The sequence below is a fragment of the Sparus aurata genome, chromosome 3, assembly GCF_900880675.1.
Source record: "Sparus aurata chromosome 3, fSpaAur1.1, whole genome shotgun sequence".
In the NCBI taxonomy this organism is placed as follows: domain Eukaryota; kingdom Metazoa; phylum Chordata; class Actinopteri; order Spariformes; family Sparidae; genus Sparus; species Sparus aurata.
The window spans coordinates 24,626,635-24,640,109 of NC_044189.1; the positions used below are offsets into that span (position 1 = coordinate 24,626,635).

Sequence of the window (13,475 nt, forward strand, 5' to 3'; positions counted from 1 at the left end):
AAAACACTGCGAGTCCATGTGTTTGTGCGGCTGACCCATTTCAGTGGGAAGCATCAAGCTGTTTCTGTTGTCAATTGCGTAACTCTATTAGACTTAACCTCTGAATGCAAACAAACAGAGCAGTGGGACTCGCTGGTCATCGGACCAAGCCGGGCCTGAGCCTTTAAAGTTTGTTGGCTTTCTTAGAAGGCACTGTGCTTTGAAGTGTTTCCACCAGTACATATTGTTTCGTGTTCAAAGTCATATTCCAAGCTGAAACCTCAGATGTTTCTAAAATGTATTCTAATTCAGCCTGTTGGAGCTACTTTCAATTACTTGCCAACACACATAACTTCTTTGAAAATAATGTTGAATGAAGGAACAATATCGTGGATTGGCCATATACTGCATTCTGTCACGATTCTGACCCCTACCTTTAGACATTTATTGACAAAGATGATGGTGCAGTAAACACCATTCAGCATTATGTCCTTTGGATGACTCAAACCAAAGGTCCGTCATTTAATGTAGAATTCTGTTATTTCAAGAAAATCTGGGTTGTATATTTATATGTTTGGGTGTGTAAATGGTTCATACTTACCAACAGTTTTGGGATTGGTCCAGTTGACCAGCTCAGCTGGCAGCCCCAACACTGCTGTAATGGCTGCGACGTAATCCTTTGGGGCAACTCTGACTGCCAAAGTTACATCCATTAAAAGTGTTTATTTTGTCACTGACAGGCTGAGGTTTTTATTCTACGTGTCTGGCAACATAACTAAAATTATTTCTAAGGTGTCTGACCTGTCTCTCTAATAATAGAATCCTTTTTGCGTCCAGATATGAAAGTATCGCTGAAGGAGAACAAGGTGGAAACATGACTCAGTGGATGTAACTTAGTAGACGTGACTTTGACAGTCGGAGGTGCCCCAAAGTGCAAACAGGTGCAGGATTTTGTCCATGATTTAATGGAAAATCTTGAAAAAGTGTTTTTGCTCAGTTGTGTTGTCCAGTCTGTATTATATTGTATGACAGTCACTCTCCCCAACTAATCTTGAAGGTAGTTGTACAATAACAATACGGTTTTACAATATTTGTGTTTTCCTCACTGGTGGAGAGTTGATGGTGCCGTCTCCATTTGCTCCTTTGGGTGAAGACAGTGGCGGCTCCAGCTGCTTTGAACATCAGGCTGCTGCAAGTGAAATCTAACCTAAAACGATAATCATACAGTCATTTAAATGTTCGATTTGACATGGAATCACAGTCTGTACAAATGCTAAAAATGTGCTACAGATGTCAGAGATGCTCTGCCAAGTTCTGTAACTGAGTATAAATACTCCCATGTGACGCTCAGGAGGTTTGATACTCCATGTGTATTTACAGTGTACCTCTATGTGTTCATTTTGTAAACAAAGGTTTTGGTGGAGTGCAATTTCTGGAAATAGTCTGCACTTCTTACCTAGAAAACTTTTTCATGAAAAACTGGTGATGACTCACATGCATGTGGCCTCGGGCTCATGCATGTCCAGGCACATGTTTGGCTTTGGCAGCCTTACACATGTGTCCAAGCTGAGATCTGGCCTGTCGCTTGTGTGTGTGATGGAGGAGGCGCCCCTTTAGGTTTCCATAAATGTCTAACCTTGAAATGAGTGTATGTTGTGCTGTTACATGAATAGCTTGGTTCAAATAAAGTATCCTGTCTCCTCACTGGATCCACTTGGCCAAGCTTCCTCCTTATCGGCTGTCAGCCCCAACATGTGTCCACCTACGGCTGGTCTGAAAGCAGATAAGGTGAAGGGTTGAGTTAACCTGTGAGTGGGTGAAACCTGAGTTTGTGAATGGCTGCTGGATGATGGATAGGTGAAAGGGGAGGAGGTGTCAAGGAATATCTAACACAGTACAGACAATTTATGGCCTGTCAAAGAAGTTAAACTGTAGTAGAGCCAGCATGCGTCCATAGTATTAGTGGGAGCCTATGAAATTGTACGGGCGCTGCTATGACTTTTATCATGATAAGTGGTCGATCCCCGAGTGCGACCTAACAGGCAGGAGAGTAAAGGTGGACCACTTTAAGATTTACTACGATAAATCTAGTAATTTAAGATTTACTACAGTAAATCTTAAAGTGAAACTCTCGGCAAAAAGCAACCAAGGCTTTATTTATGATTGAATACGAGTCAAACCTTTGTGTAAAAGCATAATTATGATGAAAGAGGCACTTTTAAGATTTACCGTAGTTTCGTTTTTGGGCAAGCTAATTTTCAATGGGGTGCATGGGGCACTTTTACGCTAGCATCAAAATCGCTTTTTTTAAAAACACTAAGAAGGCTCGACACAACATGAAACTTTGCTCGTAGTATCACCATGAGCACGAGCATTGTTTGTGTACGCAGAGTTTACAAAAAACAAGGTTTTTGAACTACCCACCGTTGGAGATGGATCTCCTGCACGTCTCCATCAAGGCAGACAAAAAGTGTTGATCCCTGAGTGCGACCTAACAGGCAGGGGAGTACTGGTGGACCTCCTGCCTGTTAGGTCGCACTCGGGGATCGACACTTTCAAATAGCGATTTTGATGCTAGCGTGCCAGTGCCCCATGCACTCCACTGAAAATTAGCTTGCCCGAAAACGAAACTACGGTAGATCTTAAAAGCGCCTCTTTCGTCGCAATTATGCATTTACACGAAGGTTTGACTCATATTCAATTACAAATAAAGCCTTGGTTGCTTTTTTTGGCAAGAGTTTCAATTCAAAAGTGCCTCTTTCGTCGTAATTATGCATTTACACGATGATTACGCTGATTTCAGTATTCTTTGTACTCGCAAGAAAGAATTGCTCATGCTGTACTAGTATGCAGCATTGTTTTTATGTATGTATCTATATTACCAGTTGAAATATATGTGGTTTTACAGTTTATGATGCTCAGTGGAGCGTTAGTGGTACTTCTTTTTATGCCTCTATGGTTTTAGGTCAAATGTTTCTATAGTGCTCACTACTGTACTCAAAGTTTTGAATACCCCATTAAGGTGTGTTTATGGTTCTCACTCGGCTAGTAAGATGGTGACCTTAACGTGCTATTTCTAACCCCTATGGTATGGCTGTTATATGCCTCGAGGAACTCGGAGTTTGGCTGTTTTTCAGCCTGTTGGTGTAAATGTTTGATTAGATTTGACATAAAGGACATATGCCGCAGGCTACGGGGCACGCACTTACTGTACACCTGCAGTTCTGACACCAGATGGATGGATGACACTAATGACTGTGTCACTTCAGCTCACAGAGGAGGCCTCCCTCTACTTGAAGGGTTAAAGTCAGGTCTTGAACACGCTGCAAGAAGTGTCAACCCTCGCAGTTATTTTTGAGTCGAACAAACAAAATCAAACACGTGTCAAACAAATTTACAACCACATTTTCAGAAGGGAAGTGAAAACCCTTTGGAGGACAGATAGTCGTTTTTCTACGTGTTTTGCGTATCGTGAGATCTGCGTGCTGGCAATCAGGTTGTTAAAAAAAGTCACTTTTTTTGCAGTGTGCTGCTGTGTACAGGCCGGGGCGGAGAGAGGAGGTTTCCTTCAGAGAGAGAGAGCGAGTGTGTGTGTGTGTGTGTGTGTCAGTGTGTGTGTGAGTTGGGGGGGAGTATGTGTGGGGAGAGAGCGAGGAGAGTCAGCTGGTCGAGAAGTGCAGGTTGAGATCAGTGCATGTGTGCGTGTGTTTGCGAGCGTGAGTGTGCGTTTACGTGTGCGTACGTGTGCAAGGAAAGCGCCTCGGGGGGGTTGGGGGTGGGGGGGGGAACAAGGTAAAGACAACAGTCAGAACAGCGGACGGAGTTTTTTAGGGGGGAAGCAGTTTGTGTGGAGATCCAGACGAGGACGGTCGAATCGCCGGCTGCTGCACCGCCGCGCGTCCTGGACACGATCCTTGAGCCGCGTCCTGCGCTTTGATTACCGTAAGCACTTGGGGTTACTTGTTTGGAAAGTCAGTATAGCGCGCATATGGTTGAACCTCAGCGTCGAACATTGTTCTTGTTGAAGATTATTGCGCATGCACAGGGATGCAGGGAGAGGTAGACGCTTTTCTTCTTACTTTTCCAACGTTTTTTTAAATCGGCTGAAATAAGACTGTACTGACATTTTCTTTATGAGGTTGAATGAGCTGTAAAAGTCACCGCTCTTCTCCAAAAGTCTCATCAAACCACGGCAGGTAATGTAGCCCATGATGAGACTGACATGTAAATGATACCAATCATGCATCTCTGGAGAAAAAAAAACAAACAAACAAAAAAAAAAAACAGAAAAGAAAGAAAGATGTTAAGGTGACGATCATCAGGTTTAGGGGGGGCAGAAAATGTTGATTTCTATCACTTCATGCTGAGACTGTGTCAGTGGTGGTGGAGGGCTGCTTGAGTTTTTCCAAGACATAGAAATGACAACTTCTCCTCAGTACTCCAGTCAGCCTGGATGCTTCATCAGTGTCAGAACCTCTCTGCAGTGAATGTTTCATCTCCTCACTCTTAACTGTACTTTGCTTCCGCTAATTGCTACTTTGTAAGGGAGTTATCTGAACCCGCAGCACATAGAGGCATGGCTGCATCAAGGAGGATAAGCTGGCTGAGTGTGTACTGTGCGTACTGTGTGTACTGTGTGTGTGTGTGTGTTGTGTGTTGATGGTCTGTCATAAAGCTCCATTAGCTGTGTCTTAATGTAGGCTAATCTCTGCATGCTGCTAAACTTCCTCCTTCTTTCCCTCCTGGTGCATAAAGAAGACGACATGTCTGTCGAGGATCGGGTAACATTAAGGCCCATAAGAGCCTCTGAATGGCAATTGTACTACGGTGTGTAAGGTGCAGGTGCAGTTAGATAGTATAGATTGTCCCTAGTGAGGTTGCAATGCAGTCCAATTCACTCATAATCACTAAAAACCTGCAACTGAAATGCCCTCAATGTCAGCATCTGAGCTAATTTGTACTTGGAAAGATTTAGGAGTGTGGAGTTTTATATCCACACACACACACACACACACACACACTTGCACATACGTGTAGCTTTATTAAGTTACTCCCTGCCCCTTTTTAATTCTCTAGATCTCCCTGTATGACCAGTAAAGCTGAATTACTCCCTTTCTCTGCAGGAGGAACCACAAATGTCAGCAAATGTCAAGCAGTTGGAGCTTTGGCTTTGCTTTCAGGCTTATTAGCCACACATACAATCAGCCCCGCTTGCCCTTTTGGCCCACAGTTTATGTTGTAAACACAGGCATAGCCATATGCAAGAAGGTGTGAGGAATAAAACTGGGTACAGTAAAAAAGAAAAAAGTGCAACTATCAGGAGCGGAGAGGCTGTCGTGTGCAACTGTGCACACACATTTAGACACAGATTCTCAGTCAGCAGAGCGACCTAAAGATAGCAGAGCCCCAGTGGAAACAGTAATTAGTGGGGTGAAAAGAGAGGGAGAGGTGGTGGAGGAGGAGGAGGAGGAGGAGGAGGAGGAGGAGGAGGAGGAGGAGGAGGAGGAGGAAGAGATATTGTTTGAACCATCTGATATCTGTTATATAATGACCTGTACAATGGAGACATGCTGGGAGAGAAAGTGAAGAGAAACGAGCAGAGTCAAAGAGTGAGAGGAGCTATTTAGTGAGAGAAACGCTGTGTGTGTGTGTGTGTGTGTGTGTGTGTGTGTGTGTGTGTGTGTGTGTGTGTGTGTGTGTGTGTGTGTGTGCGTGTGTGTGTGGATTGGTGCTCGGTTGCAGCACTTGCGTGAAATTTGTATGTGGGCTGCAGAAGTATCTTAACAAGTCATGTCTTCCTGTGTGCAGCATTCATAATTTTCTTGAATTGAGAGAAATATCAAGTTTCAAGAGGTTGACATGTCAAAATGTTGCTGCAGCCGTCTATGAAACTGGGTGGGCAGATAGGACTTGTTAAAGGGAACAGTTGACAGTTAGAATTTGATGGTGACCTGGAATTTCCACCAACAGGCGAGGATAGGACGTTCTGGCCAAAACAATGAAACAAACGCAGACAGAAATCTGATTCCAAAATGACTTCACGTTTGCCCCACGAACCCATTTATCTTTATAATGAAGTGGCTTTGGGGTGTAACAGCAAGTTTGATGATTGTTTCCGGAAAGCAACTTGCATCAGAACTGTCTATCTCTTTGACAATGCATTGATTGGTATTGACATTTCATGCTCCAAAACAGAAGGATCCTGAACAGCCTTAAATGGAAATTTATTGCGGTGTGTAAGTGTGTGTAGCCTCTTTCCAAACACAAACTCACACATTCACAATTTCCCCCTGCCTACTCACAGCAGATAATGCTGCACAATGCTGTGGCAAGAGCCGACTCCTATTTCAAGTTCCCTTAGATAAACCGCTCCCCCTCTTGCCCACTTTTGCCTTCCCCAGCAATCTGCAGGTGCTGAGTGGTCATGTGTTGCAAGCTTGGAGAGGGTCTCTTATTTAGTCTTAAGCCCCAGGCTTTGTGTGGGAACTGACGTGTGTGTGTGTGTGTGTGTGTGTGTGTGTGTGTGTGTGTGTGTGTGTGTGTGTGTGTGTGTGTGCGCGTGTGCGTATGTGTGTGTGTGTGTCGTACACAATGGCTGTGTTTACATTGGATTCGGTGTGCACATGTTCATCCATGCATGCACATTAACTCGAAAATGCAGGCTTTGTTTTCTCCTGAGCAGGGAGAGGGGTGTAAGGTTTTTGTCTTTATGCATACCAAATGGATACCAGTTTACAAAGTTGTTGCTTGGTGTTAAGCACAGATCCCAACACCCAGTCATTTTTGTTAATTCACACTCTGTAGGCTACCTCATTACTTTTCTGTCTATACTTCGGCTCTCAGCTCATTTATGTGAATTTGTGTTTTCTCCTGTAACCTCTGTTCAGTCAGCTTAGTGACAAGTGCTTTCTTTCCTCTTTTTCATTCAGTCTGTTTTGTGCTGCTGTGTCCTTCCTTCATGTGTAGGGTGCTGGTGAGACCAGAGGGTGCCACTCCCTACGGAGGGAACACTGAAGGTACATCATGGCCTTAGCAGGATGTCCTGACTACTTCTTACGTCACTCAAACTACCAGGTAAATATATTGTGTGTTGTGCAGTATGTGCACTGGTTGGATGGGAGCGTAGCAGTCAGTGTGACAGTAATGTTACTCTATGTTCTTATTCAAATGAGTGTCAATAGCTTTATATTCCGACAGTAATCACTGTTATAGAGGGTTTGGGTAGCCACCAACATCTCTCCTCCCCCGCTTATGCAGTAAAAGAGGAAAGAAATGTTCCGGGGTCCATGCACACTTTATCCACTCAGGACAAGGAACCCCATAAAGAGGCGGTCCTGTGTGCTTGTAGACAGTCAGAGCAGGATCCTCCTGTTCTGGTACCAACCCAGCTAACAATTTGAGCGCTCCCTGTGGCGGCTTATACTACCAAAAAGACCAAGTGATGAAAAATGCTTGAAGAAAAAAAAAGGGGCAAAGACAACTACCATGAAAAAAAAGACAGGAGTTGTGTGTGTCGTGTCATGGTGATGTGGAGAAGAGGGAGGGGATTGCTAACTGCAAGACAGACAGGAAGTTAGCTAAAATGACCACAATGCTTGCAGCAGCTTTAATGAATCAGAAAAACTCATGCGGGGCTGTAGACCTTTCTGCTCTGGATTTTTTTTGTCAAAGCAGGAAAAGCGCAGGTGTAACTCGTAACTTTAACAATGGCATCATCTTCTTTAGCTTTGGAGCTAGCATATAGTGCCAATGCTCCCATTATTATTGCCATTAAATTGTTTCTGTGATTGACGAGTTGGTTCAGATAACAGCCCCTCGATGATAAAAACAAAAAAATGCCTTGAATATATTTGTCCTAGTTGTTCACAATGGACAATAAACAACTATGGAAAATTAATAGGAAGCTATTGTAGCGAACAACTAACGACAGAAAGTCATGCTAAGCTTAACTGTGTTGCTATTAGAATAATTTTACTATGTCTTGTGCTAAATGTCAGTTCAAGGCGTAGGGTCGGGTTAAACATCTACCCTAACTTTAATGAGTTTGGCTACTTTTCATTTTAGCCCAGCATTCATCTGTGTTTTAGGTACTGTCCTGTGCTCATGTTAAGCAAGCACACATACAGGTGCTTGTTATGCTCTCACACTGACACTTGTTAACTCAGCTTAGTTACTGTGTAATTAGGAAGCTAAATTAGCTTACTTCGTACTTTCTACGTTGAGCCCTGCCATCGCGATGTCACCTTTTCCCCACATCCAAACAATTAAGTTGGTGAGTAGTACATTTTCATAATCAATGTAAATGTTGGCAGTATCTACAAAAATAAATTAAGTATGTAGAACTATCTGAGAAGGCAAACGCTGAGATACTGCCACGGTAAAAAGGTGTAAGGACTACCGTGTTAGCAAACAGCCTATTCACCGACTCGGCAGACACAAGGCTAAATTAGCATTCATTTAGAATATTTCTTGGCTTGTTTCTTGGCCACAGAGGCATATAAGTTGAATATTTTCTTTCTTTTAGCTCTGTTTGGGCCTCCTCCAACTCCTTAGAAAATGTGGTCCTCTAGCTGCTAGATGCTTCTCTGTGTTTACAAGCTAGTTGCTAACATAGTCTGTTGTTTTGCACTGGGTTTTGCCCTAAATGTAGGTTTTTAGTGTACAGTGGAATTCAATGTTGTCAATTAATGTTTTGCTATAAAAAGAAGCAGCTTTGTGCAGGGCATTGTGGAAGAGGAACGAGCAAAAAGATGCTAAAACGCTTTATAGCGCTGAAGGGAGTTACACTGTTTATATTGCACATATACTGTATACATCTGCAGCCTTTGGTTACATTTATGTCACATGTTGTTTATGGGTGTGGTAAAGACTGTAGTTTTGACAAGTATAGTAATATGAACCTCTTTGTTTGTATCAACATGTGTACCTTAGCTCTGTAAGTCTACTTTCTTCACAGTGAATGACTACCAGCCCAGTTAGGTGAAATATGGCGTCTCTGCAACACAACAGACCCACTTCCACTGTCCAACTCCTGCAGAATGAGCCCTTTGTTTCACTGCTTTTCTCCTCTCCAACCCTGCAGAAACCTAAAGAATTTGGTTAAAGAGCATCGTGGAGGTCTATAAATAGAGCTCTAAACAAACAACAATAACAAACTGGGGGCTTTGTTGTGTGGCAGGCCTGAAAGCATGGGATTGATGGTATGACGTCTTCTTGGGACCAATGGGGATGATGGAGGTGACGTAGCTTCAGCTGCCTTATTCCTCTTAGTGGAGGCGCAAAAATGCAGATCCCTGCTAACCCAAAGCGTGGGACCGCTTGAGCTGACATGAAGTTGGATTGGTTCACGTTAGCTTCCAGGAAAGGGTTTTGCACCAGTAAGACTGCAGTGAATAGTGAATTGAATCCCCATAGAAAACAACATTCCTCCACCCTGAATCTAGTGGAGAAAAAACTGAGTTTGATAGTTGGAGGGAGAGAAGTGGGTTACAACATTGTGTGTATGTGTGTGTGTCTGTGTGTCTGTGTGTGTGTGTTATGTAAAGCTTGCCAGTTGACATGACACAGCATGGCGCACAGACACACACCCCATGGATTCTCTCCGGAGGCAGTGACTGTAGGTTCAGTGTGTATAGATAAGGCGCAAATGAGCCCTCTTTTCTGCACACTTACATAACGCCATACATAATGCTGGGCATGTTTTGGGAATCTGGGCACAGTGCCAGGCCTGTCTCTGTGTGTATGTTTATGAGTGTGTGTGTGTGTGTGTGTGTGTGTGTGTGTGTGTGTGTGTGCGAGCGCGTCTGTCTATCTTAGTGAGAACGTTGGGTCTGTGCCAGAGGTGTCTTGGAGAAAGCAGCCAGCAACTCTTGCTGTCTTTCTCTCTCTTCCCTTCCATCTTCTTATGTCTTATGTATGAATGTGTGTTTGTTAATGTGCATACACATGAACTGCAGAGCACTGAAAAAGCCACAGATGCGAGGCTCAGCTGAGTTATGACTTTAAGCGGTCAGAAGAGCCGAATGAATGAAGCATTTAGCAGATTCTCTCCCCTGGACCTCAGTATTTGTACCAGCAATCCTGAACATGTCTGTTCTGTATGAGAATGTGGACTACAGTTCGTTTCTTTCTTTATGTTCTGAGAGGTCAGAGGTCAGCGGCTGCACGCAGCGGTCACCACGTCACTGGGCACGCTCAGTCTTGTACTTGTGCTTTCGAGGAAGTGTAGTCTTTGATGCTCTGAGAGAAAGTGTGTTGCAATGCTTACGTGTAGATGTTAATGCTGTGGGCTATAAAGAGGAAGTGGAGAAGTTTGGTCACGATGAAAGGGATGTCAACAGTCGGGTTTGTGTGGTCATACAGAGGAAGAGAGTGTTGACAACCATGTTATAAAGCAGTTTGTCCCCAACTTACATTTTTATGGTAAATACAATATTCACCCTTGAGCGTTATGTAGAACTTTAAGCGATGCGAGCGTCTCTATGGTTAGAATCGTCGTTCGTTGGTCGGTCAAGATTCAAAACATCTGAAAAATTTCAACAACTCTTGGATGAATTGCCAAAAGGCTCCAGTTCAACTGTTTTCACCACCGTCCTGGAACAGACCCAAAAAACAAAATCTTAATGTTCCGAACTGAATGTAATCCGTTCCTGAATTCAAGCTTTGCTTCTGTACCTATAAACTGTACTCAGCTGAAGTAATCCAGGACATGTATTTAATGTAAACTTGTTTTGTTGTTACATTAAACTTAGTTGACTGTTTTTAAAGCTTCATGTTCCTCTGAACAGAAACAGTTTAGCTGCAGTTCAGCTGTTAGCTCTATCAGCTCCGTAGCTCTTAGCTCCTTAAGCCAAACAAACCGCAGGACTCGGCTACCTGGCTCTCCTCCTGCCGATTTCAACGTGGGTTTATTGTTCACACTGAAGCATTATCTGGAAAAAAATAAGGTGCATCCCCGTCGATGGTGAGTTCACTGCATCTTTACGATTTGAATGCTTCATATTTTTCATGCACGCTAAGTAGCCAGCCACTTATTGTGACAGTTGATGCAGTTAATCATTTGCCAAGCACACTCTTAATGTAGTTCGATCAGCTAAAGAATCATCATCTTCAAGCATAGTTATAGATATGAGTATAAATATTTATGTTACATTTCATTTTTTGGTATGGAGAACAAAAAGGACGCATGTTTGAGGTTTTAATCATGGAGATACATTGACTATTAGGTCAATAAAAAAACAAGGCCTTAAAAACTGAAAATGTTCAGTGACCTGAGTGAACTGTAATGAAAACAAATCAAATAAGTTTATTCACAGATGATAAACAAAGTTGGTCGATTTATGCCATTGTGTAACTTAAACACAAGACTAAAGGGCTGACTCACCAGCTATAAAGTTTAAGAAGAAAGCCTCCCTTCATGTACTCTACAGCTTGTACCCTGAAGACTTATAACATCAAGAATGTTATTTTGAACCATTGGCTCATTGTGTGCAAAACAATCCACATCTGGAGAATGCTTCACTTAAAAAACAATGCCTACTTTTAGGTGAACCATGTCTTTTACATTTGTCATTTCAGGATCTGGTTGACCGTTGGGGCAGCGTCAGCACGCTGTCTTCAGACTATAGAGTCAGAGAAAGTGCATTAGTGGGGATTCACAATGAGGTTTTTATGTGGAATGTAGCCGTTAAAGCTGACTCTTTTACTGCACAAGTGCTGCTGAGGGGAGGGGATTTTCCCTGGGTTTACTTGTAGCTATATATTAACACTGGTGCAACTGATATATGTTAAGAGAACTAGGTCGCCGCCCCGCCTTCAGCTCCACTCAGCATACACATCTACCCTCATATTTCTAGGAAAAGGCAATCCCAAACCTGACGGTGCTGAAAGTAAAGTTACAAACACACAAGTTTTGTGGCTGCAATGTTTACCAAAAATGAATGTGAACCCATGTAAAGTGTATGTTCAGTGTAATGTATGCAGGAAACAAGCACACACATTCTTTATTTGCTTGGACCAGCTCGTCATTATAACTATGATTTTAGAAGCTAAGCAAAATATGAAGATGTTCTATTTCTATGGCTGCAGCATTACATTTAATATCGGTACAGTATGTCACTGCATCATTTCATCCACGTTTTCCCATAATACAGCCTGACATATCCGGTATCTTCCAGTCATCATTAGATGAGCACTAATTTGCTTTCTTGCTGAGAGTTGCCTTAGAAGATCTGTGCAACTCTGATGTCTGTCAAATTAGGCTCCAACCAGAAGTCAGCTATTTTTTGCTTAGCAGAGAGACTGGAAATGGGAACGAGAGCAAAATCTCCCTACCTCTCTCTCTAAAGCTTACGTTTTAGATCTCTTTCCTTTTAATCCGTAGAAAAGCAAAAGTTTAAGAACGAAAAGACCATTCAACATGTTAGGAGCTTTATATCCAGGACTACTTCTTAGGTCTGAGCAGTTTCCAGGCAACCAGCATAGACTAGATGAAGTCACCTCTTTTAGTACAGTCTTCGCATCCTGGGTGTTTTTGTTTAAATTTTTGTATAGGTTTCTTATATGTGCTGGTAGCTGCATTGCTTTTTTTATGTTTCCAGTCTCTGTGCTAAGCTAAGCTAACTGGCCAACAACTAGCCATCTACTCAGTGGATGGATGTGTGCATGTTATCGATCATCCAAAATGTCTACATGAGACAATAACAGAGCAGCAGAAGCAGCTTCAGTGGTTAATCTGTTGCTACACAGGATATGAATTTAGACACAGTACTAAGCGTCAGTCGTGTGTGTTTTGGCAGTGTTTGGAGCATAATACACAATCACTGTAGCTGAAACATAAAAAAACGCTTTGGGACGTGTTTTTGCGTTTTGAGAAAATACAATGAGGACCATTAGGCGACAACCTAAACAGCTGTATTGTTGGAAATGCAAGCATAACTGTTCCGTCAGACACGTCCACTGAAAAATGCCTTCTTTTCTGGGCTTGAATGGTGCTTTTACATTAGACTGTAAGAAAGAACTCACCAGTGGATGCAGCAGAGACTATGAGGCTTATTTGAATTACTTTGTCTGTTTGAGCTTTTCTACTGTGCACTTGGGGTAATGCTCATTGTTATTTGAATGTTGGCTTGTATTTCTTTGACATGCTGAGTAAGATATACTGTGTATCAGGGAGTGTTTAGTGGACGAGTTGTTTTATCTCTAGCTAGTCAGCTCTAGCTGAAGCCTGCAGGCTTTCTTTGTCAGCCCACAGGCCCTGCAGCCAAGTTGCCTTCCTTGGAAAGCTTTTGGCTGCTGCTTCTCAGAGCTATAAATCTTACTCTGGGCATTCATGGGTGTTTTCGAAGCACCGAGGGGAGCTGGGAGTGTGTGTGTGTATGTGCATACATGCACAACAGGACCCCTGGCCACGAGCAGTTCCTGGAAGCAATGCTTCCGCGTTCTCTGTTTTCCTGGAAAAGGGAAGATTGAAAATGTATTTGGCTTTTTTCCCCTAT

The 13,475-nt window shown here is 42.9% G+C and overlaps 1 protein-coding gene across 2 annotated transcripts in view; it reads left to right on the top strand.

Moving 5' to 3' along the window:
• Positions 1–3,764: 3,764 nt before the first annotated feature.
• Positions 3,765–13,475, top strand: part of LOC115578710 (growth factor receptor-bound protein 10-like) — a 48,274-nt gene continuing 38,563 nt past the window's right edge. The window contains exons 1-2 of one of the 2 annotated variants that reach the window (XM_030411805.1): positions 3,765–3,921; positions 6,946–7,053. In XM_030411805.1, coding sequence (XP_030267665.1) covers positions 7,003–7,053 — 51 coding nt within the window. In that variant the 5' untranslated portion in view covers positions 3,765–3,921; positions 6,946–7,002. The other variant, XM_030411806.1, reaches the window with a different exon arrangement.